The 13,938-nt window shown below is 41.2% G+C and overlaps 2 protein-coding genes across 2 annotated transcripts in view; one reads left to right on the forward strand and one right to left on the reverse strand.

Annotated features, from left to right (window-relative positions):
• The window catches only part of RAB11A (RAB11A, member RAS oncogene family), an 82,201-nt gene extending 73,220 nt beyond the window's left edge, over positions 1-8,981 (forward strand). The window contains exon 8 of the mRNA XM_074234437.1: positions 7,881-8,981. The gene's annotated coding sequence lies outside the window, so the exon portion shown is untranslated. The remainder of the gene's footprint in view (positions 1-7,880) is intronic.
• Positions 8,691-13,938, reverse strand: part of LOC141522750 (uncharacterized) — a 296,368-nt gene continuing 291,120 nt past the window's right edge. The window contains exon 10 of the mRNA XM_074236220.1: positions 8,691-8,919. Coding sequence (XP_074092321.1) covers positions 8,691-8,919 — 229 coding nt within the window. The remainder of the gene's footprint in view (positions 8,920-13,938) is intronic.

Here is a 13,938-nt window from a genome sequence, read left to right on the forward strand (position 1 = left end):
CATAATCATCTACCTCTCCCAGAACACTTTCCTCTTCCCCTAGACCTAGTAGCCCAAGCCTACCAGTGGCATCAGAGAAAGGAGAAAAATGTCTAAATGAATTTGTTCATTTGGGTGATGAAGCACTGGCTCCCTTTGCCAGCATGTAGGGTTCAATAACAGTGGACAGGGTTTCAAAAAATTGCAGCATAAATAGATGAGCCCTTTAAGGTAATAGAAACTCTGTCATCCAGGGGTGAAATATAACCTCTAAGCCCAGGCAGCAGGAGGAGTCGAATCATTTTCTCTCCTTGCCTTCCTCCCCTCCCCTCCCCCCTTACAAGAGTCGGAGGTGACAGAGAGCATTTGAAGTTGAGGAATGGCTCTGCTGACCCTTATCTCCCTGCCACCTCCACCCCACCCCCTGCACCCAGGATTGGGTACTTGTACATGCAGTGGAATGAGAGGAGGAAAGAGATTCTGGGAAATAAAGACAATCTTTGCCAGGATGGATGACTTCTAGGATAGACGTAGAAGCAGCCATAATTATTTCTAGAATAGAGAGGGTGAATTCATCATTTGCAGAGCCTAGCCTTCATTAAATAACTGGAAAGTTGGCCAGAGTGGGAAGGAAGAATGGGAGTGGACACATTGGTTCCCCCCCCACACACTTCTGCTAAAGAAAGTCCACATTCTGCCTGGTGGCTGTTATAGCTAATATACATCCAAATGCCTTTGCTGCTGCCTGTTGATCATGCTGAATAAATTTAAGTTTATCCATGTTCCTTCATGCTCTTAACCCTACCTTCAGAATCACAGAAAAGAAGGATTAGAAAGAACTTCTAGTTACCCAAAATAGATGGTCAGAAAAATGTCTAGTCAGGTCAGGGATGCTCTCAGTGTAAAGCATGAAACTGGAAAATAATAGCTGACAGTTTGCCCCCCCCCCCCCAAGAACTCAAAAACAGTGACTTGTGAGTTCCTGAATCACACTACAGCTACTTGTTCCTTTGACAATGAGGAAAACTGAGAATTTAAAAGGACTCCTTTCTTTCCCTCATAAAGACCATTTCTAGTGGTTGGAAATAACCTATTTCCTTTCTCCTAGGGCCAGCCTCTACCAGGCTCTTTTCATGAGTAGTTGCTTCTCTCTGGGAACCTCATTATTTTACCTTTCAGAGAGGGACCTGCTTAGTTAGCCTAGCTTCACTCAGTTTCCCCAATCCAGGAAGTATCCACCTTAGCTCCAGTGGATTGGAGCAGGGCAGGATCCTCCCTGAATGAAATCTTTCTTCTGTTCATTACTTGTTCTTATAGGATCAACCAGAAAATGGTCAAAGTTATGATATCCCTATCTGAAGAGCCTTTACACATGCTACATAGGACAACCTAGGAAGATGGCCTTAGCTAAGAAATATGGAATCTTTGTTCTGACATGCCCTACCTTCCCCGGGTTTCAGTTCTGCAAACAGGCCAACCTGAAAAAGTTTGCCTCAGTATTTGAGTACTGGGAGCAAGATAGAGCTGCTGGTCAGTGCACATTGCCTATGGGGGTAGAACTGTCCAAAGTTCTGAAACAGTGACATGAAAGCACATTACAACAGTATCTTCCACTGAAAATTACTAATCTAATGTTTTCCTATAGTATGTCTAGTTTCTCAAAGAGGCAATGTAGTATAATGGTTAAGGTGCTGGATGCCTCAGATGTTTATTAGGGTGTGATCCCAGGCAGGCCACTAAACCTTTCTCTAAACCTTGCTTTCTTCAACTTTAAAACTGAAGGGAAGGTTGGATTAGTTTGTTTTTAAATCCCCTTCTAATTCTAAATCTAAAAAGACCATGCTAGAATGAAAAGTCTGGCAGGTCTTCCCAACCCACAAAGGTTTACACAGCTATAAAATCCTTAGACCACTCAAGATTATAGAATGTAAAAGTTGAGAGAGATTTTACAGACTTTAACTCACACTCTTCATCTTTAAAATGATAAAACTGAGGTCCAGAGAGATGCAAGGTGACTCTCTTTCTAATTTGCCAAATTTACCTATTTCCCTAATTATTAACCAAGTTTAATTGGTTTTATCAGTGCTCAACATTAAGTTTTTAATAACATATTTAATTAAAAAATATACATTTCCTTGCCCCAATGTTGGCAGGTTGAAAACAGTTTCCTAACTCTTCCAATATTCCCCCCCCCAACAACCACCTTTTTTTCTCTCTCCCACCTACCCCCAATACTATCTATCCAGATTTCTCTGCTCTATGGACTCTTTAGGAATCCAATCTCTGCCCTTCCCCCAGTGTCCTAGGCAAACAGGAATTCTCTTCTCCTCAAAGACAGCGGACTGTCTATACCCCAAAGTGAGACTCTGTGTTGGCAACTCCTGAGGATGAGTAATTCTGACATCCTACCCAGTGGTTCAGCTCTGAATGAAAGAAGTCCCATCTGTTTGGGGTAGGTGAAAATGGAGATCTATAAGAGGAAGTCAGTTTAATTAGGGTATCCTAAGCTTCTTGTTCTTTAATCTCTCTGTAGGGCAGCTATGTGTCACAATGGATAGAGTGCTGGCCTTGGAGTCAGGAGGACAGGAGTTCAAATTTGACCTCAGACACTTGACTCTTACTAGCTATGTGACCTTGGGCAAATCATCTAACCTTGATTGCCTCACATGCAGGGCCATCTCCAGTCATTCTGATTCGCATCAGGCCACTGGATCTTGTTGGCTCTAGAAGAGAATTTAGGACAGCCTCCTTTGCTCAAATCCAATTCACATGCTTGTTGTGACATCACCTCCTTGATGCTGTGGTCTTCTTTGAAATGAAGGACAAGCATTTTTTAATCTCTCTGTGCAACATTAATTAAAAAAGTGTTTATTGATTTAGATATATGCACTTATTCTGTGAGAAACACTGCTCTGGGAAACAGGTAGAAATGCTTGGGGTACTGGTGGGGTGTTAGATAAGATATGGTACCTGTCCTCTTAGAGTTTTCAGTCTAGAAGTGGGTTTCCTAAGTGAACTAACACTTGAACTAGGCTCTTAGAAGATGGTTAGAAATTTCATAGAAAAAGGAGAGAAGTACATTCTAGGGGATAGGGAACAGCATGAACAAAAGCACAGAGGTAGGAGGGTACAGACATTTTTAGAAACTGTTCGACTGAAACATCAAGCATGTGATGAGTATGAGTATGAATCTTGGCATCTAAGAGTTGGCAGGTACTTCACCTATTAAAAACAATTCCAGATCCAGGAAATTTTATGTGATATACCCAACAAATAGGAGGGAGGGCAGCTAGATAGCACAGTGGATAGAGCACTGACAGGAATCAAGAGGACAGGAGTTTGAATCTAGTGTCTGACACTTATTAGTTGTGTGACCATGGGCAAGTCACTTAACCGATTGCCCTGCATCCAGGACTATCTCCAGTTGTCCTGATTCATATCTGGCTACTGGATTCAAATGGCTCTGGAGGAGAAAGTGAGGCTGGTGACTTAGCACAGCTGCCCCTCACTCAACCAAGTCATGTGCTTGTAATGGCATCACCTCCCTGATGTCGTGGTCTTCTTCAAGAATGAAGGACAAACATTAAATAGGAGGGAAAACCCATTATTTCCTGAGGAAGTATTAAGGTTTTCCTTCTCTCTCTCTCTCTCTCTCTCTCTCTCTCTCTCTCTCTCTCTCTCTCTCTCTCTCTCTCTCTCTCTCTCTCTCTCTCTCTGTAACTTTTACCCCCTGCTTATAATTTTAACCATAAGACCAAATGGCACAAGTCCCCTTGTGTCCTCAGAGAATACTTTAAATATTTTCTAACAACTATCACATGGAGAGTCAGACAAAATTGAAACAATCCTAAATAATACTGTCAGGAGTGTCCTAACTTTTCTTTGATTTTCTTTTTTTCCCAGCATGATTTTAAAAAGCCCTTTCTGGTATCCTTGATATTCATCTCCAGACTCAGCTCATTCTGATTTTTTTTAATTCTTCTGATAATAAAAAAAAAAATAAGACTGGGGTGGCAGAATATCATCATATTGTAGAAGACCTTGAATGCCAGGCAAAACTATATTTATTTTTATTATATTTTATTATTTATATTGGTGCTTAAAATTACTGTCTATACCTATCATCCTTTAATAACAGTAACTGTAAAGCTTTAAATTTGAAACACATTTGCCATAGTGCCCAGAGTTCTGAGCCTGGAGTCAGAAGACCAGAGTTCAAATTCAGCCCCAGTCACTTCTTAGCAGTGGGAACCTGGGCAAGTCACTTAACCTCCAGTTGCTGCAATTTCTTCATCTGTAAAGCAGGAATAAGAGAACCTACTTCCCAGGGTTTGGGGGAGGATCAAGTAATATGATAATTTTACAGTACCTGGCATATATTAAAGGCTCTATCAATGGTATTTATCATTTATTTATTTTTATTTATCATTATTTATTATTCATGTCTCCCATCTTATGGGCTCTCTCACAATCTAGATGAGGAAGAATTACAACCTCTGTTTTTAAAGATGAAAAAATGAAGGCCTGGAGAAGTTCAGTGACTTGCCCAAGGTCACACATGAATTTAGAACACAGTCTGAACTTGAATCCAGGTTCCCTGACCCAGACTGGCACACTCTGCTTTACACATTCTCCATCCCAATGAAACAGACCCATAAGCTTCCTTTTTTCCCTGCTCTCCCATCTTGTATTTTCTCCTAGGAAACTGAAACGGCAGAGTCAATACATTACTGTTCACTCTGTTTCTACTCTGACCTCTGAACATTGTGAATCAGGGCAGTTGTTTTTTTTCAGTGCCCTGGACTTGCTTGCCAACTGGTTATAGTAGCATAGAATTATTGCTACAAGGAAGGAAGGGGGGGGGAAGGAAGGGAGAAAGGAAGAGAGGAAGAAGGAGGGAGGAAGGGGAAAAGGAAGGGGAAAGAAGAAGGGATGGAGGAAGGGAGAGAGTAAAAAAAGAAGGAAGGAAGGATGAAGGAATAAGGAATGAAGGAGGGAAAAAGGAAGGAAGGAAGAGAGAGAGGAAGAGACAGAGAGAAGAGAGGAAGAGAAAAAGGAAGGGAAAGAAGAGATGGAGGGGAAAAGGGAGAGAGAAAAAGAAAGAAGGATGAGGGAGTAAAGAATGGAGGAGGGAGGAAGGAAATAAGGGACAGAGGAAGAGAGAGAGAGAGCAAAGAATTATTTTTTTAAGTATGTCAGACACTATGCCAAGCACTTTACAAATATTATCTCATTTGATCTTCACAGAAATCAGAAGAAATAGGTATTATTATCATACCTATTTTAAACTTGAGGAAACCAAGGTACTTAACTTAAGTGAAGTGACTTGCCTAGGTTCACATAGTTGCAAGTGTTTGAGGTTTGAATTGAACTCAAGTCTTCATGACTTCAAGTTCAACATTCTATCCACTATACCACCTACCTGCTTCAGGGTGTTTTTAGAGACCTTGAGTCTTACCCTCTCATTTTACAAATGGGGAAAACTGAGGTTGAGAAAAGTTAAGTGACTTGTACAAGGTCACATAGTTAAGTAAATAACTGAGACAACATTTGAGTTATGTCTTCTTGACACTAAGCTCTGTGTTCTGTCCACTTCACCACTCAGCTGTCTAAAAAGTAGTATGTTAGTTTATATTTCTATTAACTTATCTAATCCTTATAAGTCTCATGAGAGTCAGGCCTATCAGTTTCCATCTTCTGCTCATGTTTTAAATGAGCAAACTGAGAAAGAAAGGCAGAAACTTTCTCAAGGTCAAACAACAAATCATTGATGGAATTATGTTTGGAATTTGACTCTCCCCCCTCCAGAGAAAAAGGCTACTATCCACTTTACTGTCTGGTTTCTCTCATATGGTGGCTATTCCATATATACTTTTTAAGAACCTAATGCATTCAGAACACTGAGCTAAAAAGTGCAGGGGAAAAAAAGAAAAAAAAAGAAGTGCAGGGAAAGATAGGCGGTTTGTCCTCAAGTAGCTTACAGTCTAGTGAAATGGGAATACAATGAATAAAAAAATTAGCATTATAATTTTCTAAAAAAACCTTAAGAGCTACTGAGGGTTATGAGAGGTCTGGGGCAGAGGGGAGGTCATTGTGATTAAGGGTCAGGGAAGGTTCCCTGGTATTTGAATTAAGAATAGACAGGAGGGAAGAGAGGAGGCATAGAATTCTGTCAATCAGCATCTGTGCAAGGGATAGCAAACAGTCTAGTGTGACTAGAAATGGAGAGTTTTAAGAGATAGAACTGGAAAGGCTGACTTCAAATGTCAGACCAAGGAAAGTGAGCTTTTCTCATTAGGAAACCATTGAAGGGTTTTCTGCAGAGGCTTGACAAGAACAGATTTCTGCATAAGGACTGTGAGTCTGACGCTGGTGTCCTATCTTGCTCCTTTCCTTTGTGTGTGGAAATTGGGCAACCATTTTGGAGTGCTTTCTGTCTCTGTCTCTTGGTCTCTCTCTGTCTCTCTCAATCTCTCTCTGTCTCTCTCTCTCTCTCCATGCCCACCCCCTTTTAATGGTCCAGTTAATCACCATGTATATACTCAGTGCTCTGAACTTTTCAAAGTTCTCATAGTCACACATGAAATAGGATTACTAATTCAACTGAAAATGAGACACACCTTCAATTCTCAATAAAGAGGTGTGGGGCTATGGATGTAGAATGTGCCACATTATCAGACACAGTTACTGCATCAGTTGGCTTTCTTTAAATGTATTTCTTTGTTACAAAATTGGGCTCAGAGTATATGGAATTTAAGGGGAAATGATAGATACAAAAGCAAAAGGCAGCAATGAAATTTAAAGCAAATTATTTTCTATTGATGGTCAGAACCCTGTGAAGGGAGGAGGATAAACAAGGTCACAGAACCAATTCGTGGCAGAGCAGAGAGATGAGAACTCAGTTATTCCCATTTTCAGTCCAATGATCTTTCCAGACCATCCTGTCAATTGCCATAGATTACAGGCTATTATTCTCCATGAGCTGTGATGGTCTCACCTGAGGCCACTCCACTTGATTGCATGGTCTCCTCCCCGGCTAGAGCTGACCAAATGTCAGAGCAGACTGGAAACTCTCTGGCTAGCAGGTGAAAACTCTTTCCATGGCAGCCTCATCCAGTCCCTTCAAGACCTCCCTTATTTCTGAGCCTAGCTGACAACAGGCTGAGAGATACCCAGTGAGGACAATCCATTGTCCCATAATCACAACGATCTGTTACATTAGACACCACCGGCTGAGGACCCCAGATGAGCCCATTCAGGTATAATGAGGCTGAATGGGACTAGGAGGAAGGAGATAGATAGGAGCGGACCAGATTTCATCAGGGTAGCTGAGCCTGCAATCTATCTTAACCCTGATCCTCTGGCAATCTCAACAATGAGATGACTCAGATGGAACAGTGAAATCCTCTGAAGTTTGAGGTGATAGGAAGGAGCATTCAGTCAATGAACAGAAAATATGTCACTCGGCTCATAGCTTTTTTCGGTTCATATCCTGATGGGCTGTATTTCCTTGAAGTCTCTCTCCTGACACTGAAGCAGTCCCATGCTTGGGCAACTGAGAACCACAGGCAGCTTTGTCATTAAAGGAGGGATTGATTACAGGTCCTGCACTTTGCTTCTTCACCTCCTCATATCCTCCCTTCCTCTCCTCCTATATGGTTCTCCTGGCAGATGGCCAGTACCTCAGTGAAATGATTCCACTGGCTGGTGTGAAAAATGCATTGAGACATTATATATAAAATCCTTTTGTAAAACTCCCTCACTGGTATCAAAGCTTTGTATCTTCCTATTTTTAAACTCTGTTCCACAAACAAATGACTTCTCTTCCAAGATGCACAAAAGACTAGAGAAAAAAAAATGGGCCTAAGAGATCCTATAATCCAATATTTTTCATTTTACAGATTAGGAAATTGATCATCAGAGATGCAGAACCACTGGCCCAAGGTCATACAGCTGTACAGTCTCCTGACTCAAATTCAAGATTCTCCAGTATGCTACACATCCCTTTCAAGGGTGATCTTCTTGCTCACCCACTCAGTATCATGTGGATGAAAATGTTCTTAGCAGGGGAAGAGGGAATCAAAGGGATTTCCTCTTGGTCTACATCATTTGGGTTGAACTGATTGTTAAGAATCCTGCTGGCTGAGAAACCAGGCTAGCCTCCCTCTGTCAACACTCTTCTCTAAATGGGTAGAGAACACTTAGGTGGCAAAGACCGTACTACTTATTCAAGAAAATCTGACAACCAGGGTGAGTGAACCCCCTGACCACAGGGCCCTCTAATGCCATTGGGCACCCTTTCCCACCCACTTCAAGTCCCTTGATTTCCAAATATGATAACCCAAAGAGTTAGCAATCACAGAATATATAAAACAATGTGCCTTGCTCACCCCTGTATTCTCACCTATAAGAGTCTCTGCTTGAGGCTCCAAGGCCATGATTGACCTATTAGATGTCCCCTCTGGAGGTTTATATTCTTATTGATTTTTTAAAATTTTATTTATTTAAGGTAATGGGGTTAAGTTACTTGCCCAAGGTCACACCAGCTAGGCAACTATTAAGCGTCTGTGACAGGATTTGAATCCAGGTCCCCCTGACTCCAGGACTGGTTCTCTATCCACTGCACCACCTGGCTCTCCCAGTTTATATTCTTTATAACCAAATTGGAGTGTTTAGAAGCAGAGATTTGAGGGGCCTTTCTCTTCCCCAGACTAATGCTCAGAATGGGGACTCAGAGGTGTTCTTCTCCCCTTGTTTTCTCTTACCATGAAGCCTGGGGCACAGGTGCAGCTCCCTGTGATGCTGTGACAGTCAGCTCCATTCTGACAGGCACACACTAGCCGGCAGCCCTCTCCGTAGGACCCAGCAGGACAGGAATCATTACAGTGTGGGCTGGCCCAACCTGCATGGCATGTGCAAGCTCCCGATACAGGATGGCAGCTGAGCAGAGAGAGGGGGAGGGGGAGAGAGAGAGAGAGAGAGAGAGAGAGAGAGAGAGAGAGAGAGAGAGAGAGAGAGAGAGAGAGAGAGAGAGAGAGAGAGAGAGAGAGAGACTGGTCAGAATAAAAAATGGACAAATATTACCCAGCTCATTCACAGGGTAAGAGAAAGGAAGGTCCATAATCTGATGGCCATTTATCTGATGACAAACACCTGCCAACACTGGATGTTGCCCAGAGCCAGGCAGAATGTACCATTCTAGCGCTAGCTCCTAGAAGCACCTTGACACATATTTTGTTTTCCAGTTTTGTCATACTATTTGCCATTTCTTGAATACCTCTCATCCTTTCCTACTACCAGTTTGCTGCTCATGCCTTTCTTTCTGTTTGGAATATTCTCCTTCTGGATCTCCAGCTTTCAGAATTCTACCCTTATCTTGAGATCCAACTCAAATTCCACCTCCTTTTTTGAGCCTTTCTTGATTCCCCCTTCCCCTTCCCCAGGCCAGAGGAAATTTATTTCACCCTCTTGAGGACTCACAATAACAAAAAAAAAAACAAACCCAACTTCCAAAGTTTCTCTTCAATTATCAAGGGCCAGCTAGGAGGAAGGCAACTGGAATACTCCAGAGTGCCCAGGAACAGATGAAAATATCATTGGGAAATATTTAACAAAATAAATAAAAATACAATCAATGCAAGATATTAACTTAAAGTTTTCTAAATCAATGTGTGACTTACAGGGATCCTTATGCATAGTTTAGTGACCCTGGTTTCTACTTGAGTCTGATACCATTGATCTTACTAGCCTCCATTTCTTCCAAACTAAGGCAAAAGAGGAAATGAGCTTCTAGGGAATCATGAAGCATCCAGATAATAAATAAGGTAATAGAACTTGTTAATAATGGCAGAAGTGGTGGATCTCTTGAAAAGAATAGGATAGATTCATTCATATCAGGGTGAATTTGGTTATGGTTGTGTGAGTGTGCATGTACGCATATGGGGAGGAATAGTGATGATGGGGAGGGGTCAAGCTATGTCTGAGAACCTAAGATCTTCTGGTGTGGACAAAAACTCTCAGGTTTTATCATGGTCAATAATAGCTATCCAAAGGTAACTAGAGATTCTGAGGAAAGATAAATCCCAGTTCCTTGATGGCAGAGCATGAGAGATCCTTATGGAAAATAGGTCCTGGTCCCTCCCTGAAAATTTCAGACAAAGCTTAAAATCATTGAAGTTTAGTTGGGTTCCTTTTTTTGCCTCCTGTTTTTTCCATTTTCCCCAGACACCGATTAATCACAGATTAATAGAAACTGAAAGCTAAACATTACAAGAATATTTTAAGTGTAGTTTTGTGCAGACTCTCCTCAATTGCCCATGCTATGAGATTTTTATCAATGCTGCATCTGTTGGCTTAATCCAATCTTTCAAAGGTAATATATGATTCTGGACTGCTGGGCTCCATAACAATTCAATTGCAAGGGACACATTCAGAAGGCAGCCTCTTTCAAGGTTGTTTTCCTTTATTAAGGAGGATGGTTCCTTTGCATAAAGCATAGTAAGTTTACAAAGGCCATGAAATAACTTGGAATTTTGTGGAGATTTCTCTATTCCTGAGATGGGTGTTCATAAGTCAAGTTCTCTGAGGGAGCTGATTCGAATAGGGCCCAAATTCTGTGTGTGTGTGTGTGGGGGGGGCAGAATTGTTGGATTTGGGATGTTTCTGTCCCCTTCCTGGGGCAGTATTAGAGTCTCAGAGCTAGAAAAAATCTCAGAGACTATTCAATACCAAATCTACCAGAACAGAAAATACTTTCTGCACTATCTTTGTTATATGGCCAGCAATTTCCATTTGAAGCCTTCCCCAAAAGGGGAACCCATTATCTCTGGAGATAGTCCACTCCCCTTTTGGATAGTTCTAGTTGTTTGGAAATAAGCCCAAATCTGCCTTCTATACTGTCCACTTATTTTTACCCTTGGGGGACTAAGCATCATGAGTCAAATCTCATCTTCTATATTAGATTTCACCCCCCCAATAAATATCCTAAGTTTCTCCAGCTGATTCCTGGATGATAATCTACTAAAGTCCCCCCAGAACATGTAAATCCTTTTCTAGGGACCCAAGGCTCATGATGGAGCAGAAAGGAGATTGAGGTGCTCTTCATCTTCAAAGTTGCCTTCATCTCTTGAGTAAGCAGGAATCCCCACATTTCCCAAGGACATAGTAGCCCTTTCTTTCCACTGTGCCTAAGAGGAATGATATAATCAATTCATTGCAAAGGTAGAAATGATGAAACACAGAAAAGGGAAATACTTGGAGAGGGTGTTTTTATAACTATATAAAAGAGATACCATTTAGTCAAAGCCTTTCTACTTAGGTGTGCCAGTCAAAGAAGGAACATTCTCTGGGTTGATGAGGACCTTCAGAGGTCCCCCTGTATGTTCAGACTGTTGACATCTCTTTCCTTTCTTGCCCCCCCCACCATAATTGAAGGAGAAGGCTCTGCAGAGGGATTAACCCCTAAAGTAGAGAGGAGTTGATCTATGCCCATCAAAACTCTTCCTCACATAAGAGGAGTTCTGAGCTGTTCTCTGGCTCCAGTGAGGACAGAGTAAAAGAGGAAACAGGGAAGTTTCAACAAGTTGTAAAGAACTTTCTGACTGTTGGGAGTGATTGAAAATTGGAAATGGGCATCCAAGGGAGGGAGAAAAATCTTTGAAGATAGGAAAGACAATGTCCTATTAGGGGGCACATCTTCCAGGAGGCAGAGAATGGGCATGATAGAGTCTTAGCATAGGGAATGGTCTCTTGTAAAGAACAAATTTGGAGGAATTGTTGATGTAGACACTGGCTGCTATGCAGACCAAGTGGTCTCTCAGAATCTCCAGGGGCTTCCTGTTTTTTTCAGAAAAGGTTGCAAATATGTCACTTGGTCCTAAAATTCAATGTGTTTTAAAGACATTAACCAAATAAATAATCATCAATATTAGATGAGCTGAGATTAGCAAAGGGGGGGGGTGTGTGAGAGAAGAAGGAGTCTATCCAGCTAAATAATGCATAGAGGAATCCTTTACAGAAATGATAAATTATGCAGGGCAAGGTTGTGCAAGAATCAATGGGATAACAAAAGCTATTTAATTTGAGGGTTGGTTGGGATATTTACAGTAGAGAAAGCATGTTCTATGTCAATGGGAGCAATTTTTTTAAATCCTTGAATGAGCCACAGCTCATGGTAGCAGGGCTAATAGTGTTCCTTTCTCCAGGAAGATACTCAGCCCTCACATATCCAGTCACATACCCAGTCAATCACACTGGGGAGCATAGAGCCTGGAAATAACTTTCTCTTGTTCTCTTTGCTTATTGGAATCCTTCCTCTCACCTTCTAGGTCTAGATCCAAAGCTTTCTCCTTTTGATCATTCCAATCCACAATGAACTTTTCCTCTGACCTGAAGCACTTATTACCTGGACCATTTACTAGAAAGGACTTCTTAAACTTTTTATGTGTGTCATGGATCATTTTGGCAATCAGAAGAAGCCTATGGATCCTTTCTCAGAATAATGTTTTTTTTTTAAATTTAGAGTTTAAAAGTTTTATTTGAGATTTCATTCTTCATAGTACTTAATAACTTGGTTAAAATTAGTTGAAATTGTTTTTCATTTATTATAAAAAATATTTTAAAAGATTGAACAAAAAATTTAGAGATGCACAGGGAGTCCTCTAAATCTTTCCATTGGAAAAGTAATCATACAAAGTAGAAATTAGATAATTCAGAATAGTGGTTTAAATGGTGGTTTAAATAATGTGGTTTAAATAAAAAACTATAGTGACCAATGAAACCAATTACATTGAAGATATAAATTTATTCAGTCCAAGTTCCTGGACACCCTGAAATCTATCAATGGATCCCTTGAGAACCTGAGGCCTCCCTGCTCTAATCACTTAACACATGCTTCCTTGCACTCAACAGATTATTTGTACATATGCCTTAGTTCCCTTTGTAGAATCCAAGGTTCCTGAAGGCAAGGACCCTGACTCTTTGGTTATTTCCTACTGTACTTAACCCAGAAATGGAATAAATGCTCAGTGTTTGCTGGAGGATTCAGACTGACTTAGCAGAATTCTAGAATTCATCAGACTGAGCTTCATGGCTACTCTGTGACTTTTGCCTCAATTTTCCCAGTTCTATTCAATTCCTGCAATCAGAGACTCCTTGACCTCTCAGTGAGTTTGGAAGGGACATTAGTAAAAATCAAATCAAATAAAAAAATATTGACTGAGTAGCCATGACTTGCAAAGCCCCTTGAAAGTCACCAATGACTTTATGTTGATTTGAGGACAATCAAGTAATAAAAATCAAAGTAAGTCAATGTGAGAGGTAGGGGAAGAGAGAGCTGCTTGAGGGGCCAAGGGGCATCCAAGCCCCTCCACCTTCTTCACAAATCATCAGCAAAGAGAAAACCACTGGAGTGTGGACAGCTCCCGAGAGGGTTATTGCCAACCATTCCTCTTCTACCTGGCTCAGGACTGACACCAGATGGATGCATCGAAAGAAGGCTGGAGGTCAGGGAGAGGGGAGGGGAGGGTGGAAGTGGTGAGAAATAAAGATAAAAAAGAAAAGAGGTGGGTCCACAGTACTTCTTGTCTTTGCTGCTGTCACTTCTTTCTACTCGCATTCATGTGTGTGTGTGTGTGTGTGTGTGTGTGTGTGTGTGTGTGTGTGTGTGTGTGTGAGAGAGAGAGAGACAGAGACAGAGAGAGAGACAGAGAGAGAAATGAAATGTCTTGTTGAATGAATCAGTGAAAGAAGTAGAAAGCATGGAGTCTAACTTCAAAGTTTTTGGAGTTAAGACTATGGGAACCCCTTGTTGCTTCTTGTCTATTCATCCTCTGCAGAAATCATCTGAGAGGGGTGGACAGGACATCGTGGACATTGGAGAGTAAATTACATAATACCACCTATTACATGAAGACTTTACTGATCTCTCCAGTTGTTAGTGTTTACTCCATTATCTTCTAT

This window comes from Macrotis lagotis, chromosome 4 (genome assembly GCF_037893015.1).
Source record: "Macrotis lagotis isolate mMagLag1 chromosome 4, bilby.v1.9.chrom.fasta, whole genome shotgun sequence".
In the NCBI taxonomy this organism is placed as follows: Eukaryota; Metazoa; Chordata; class Mammalia; order Peramelemorphia; family Peramelidae; genus Macrotis; species Macrotis lagotis.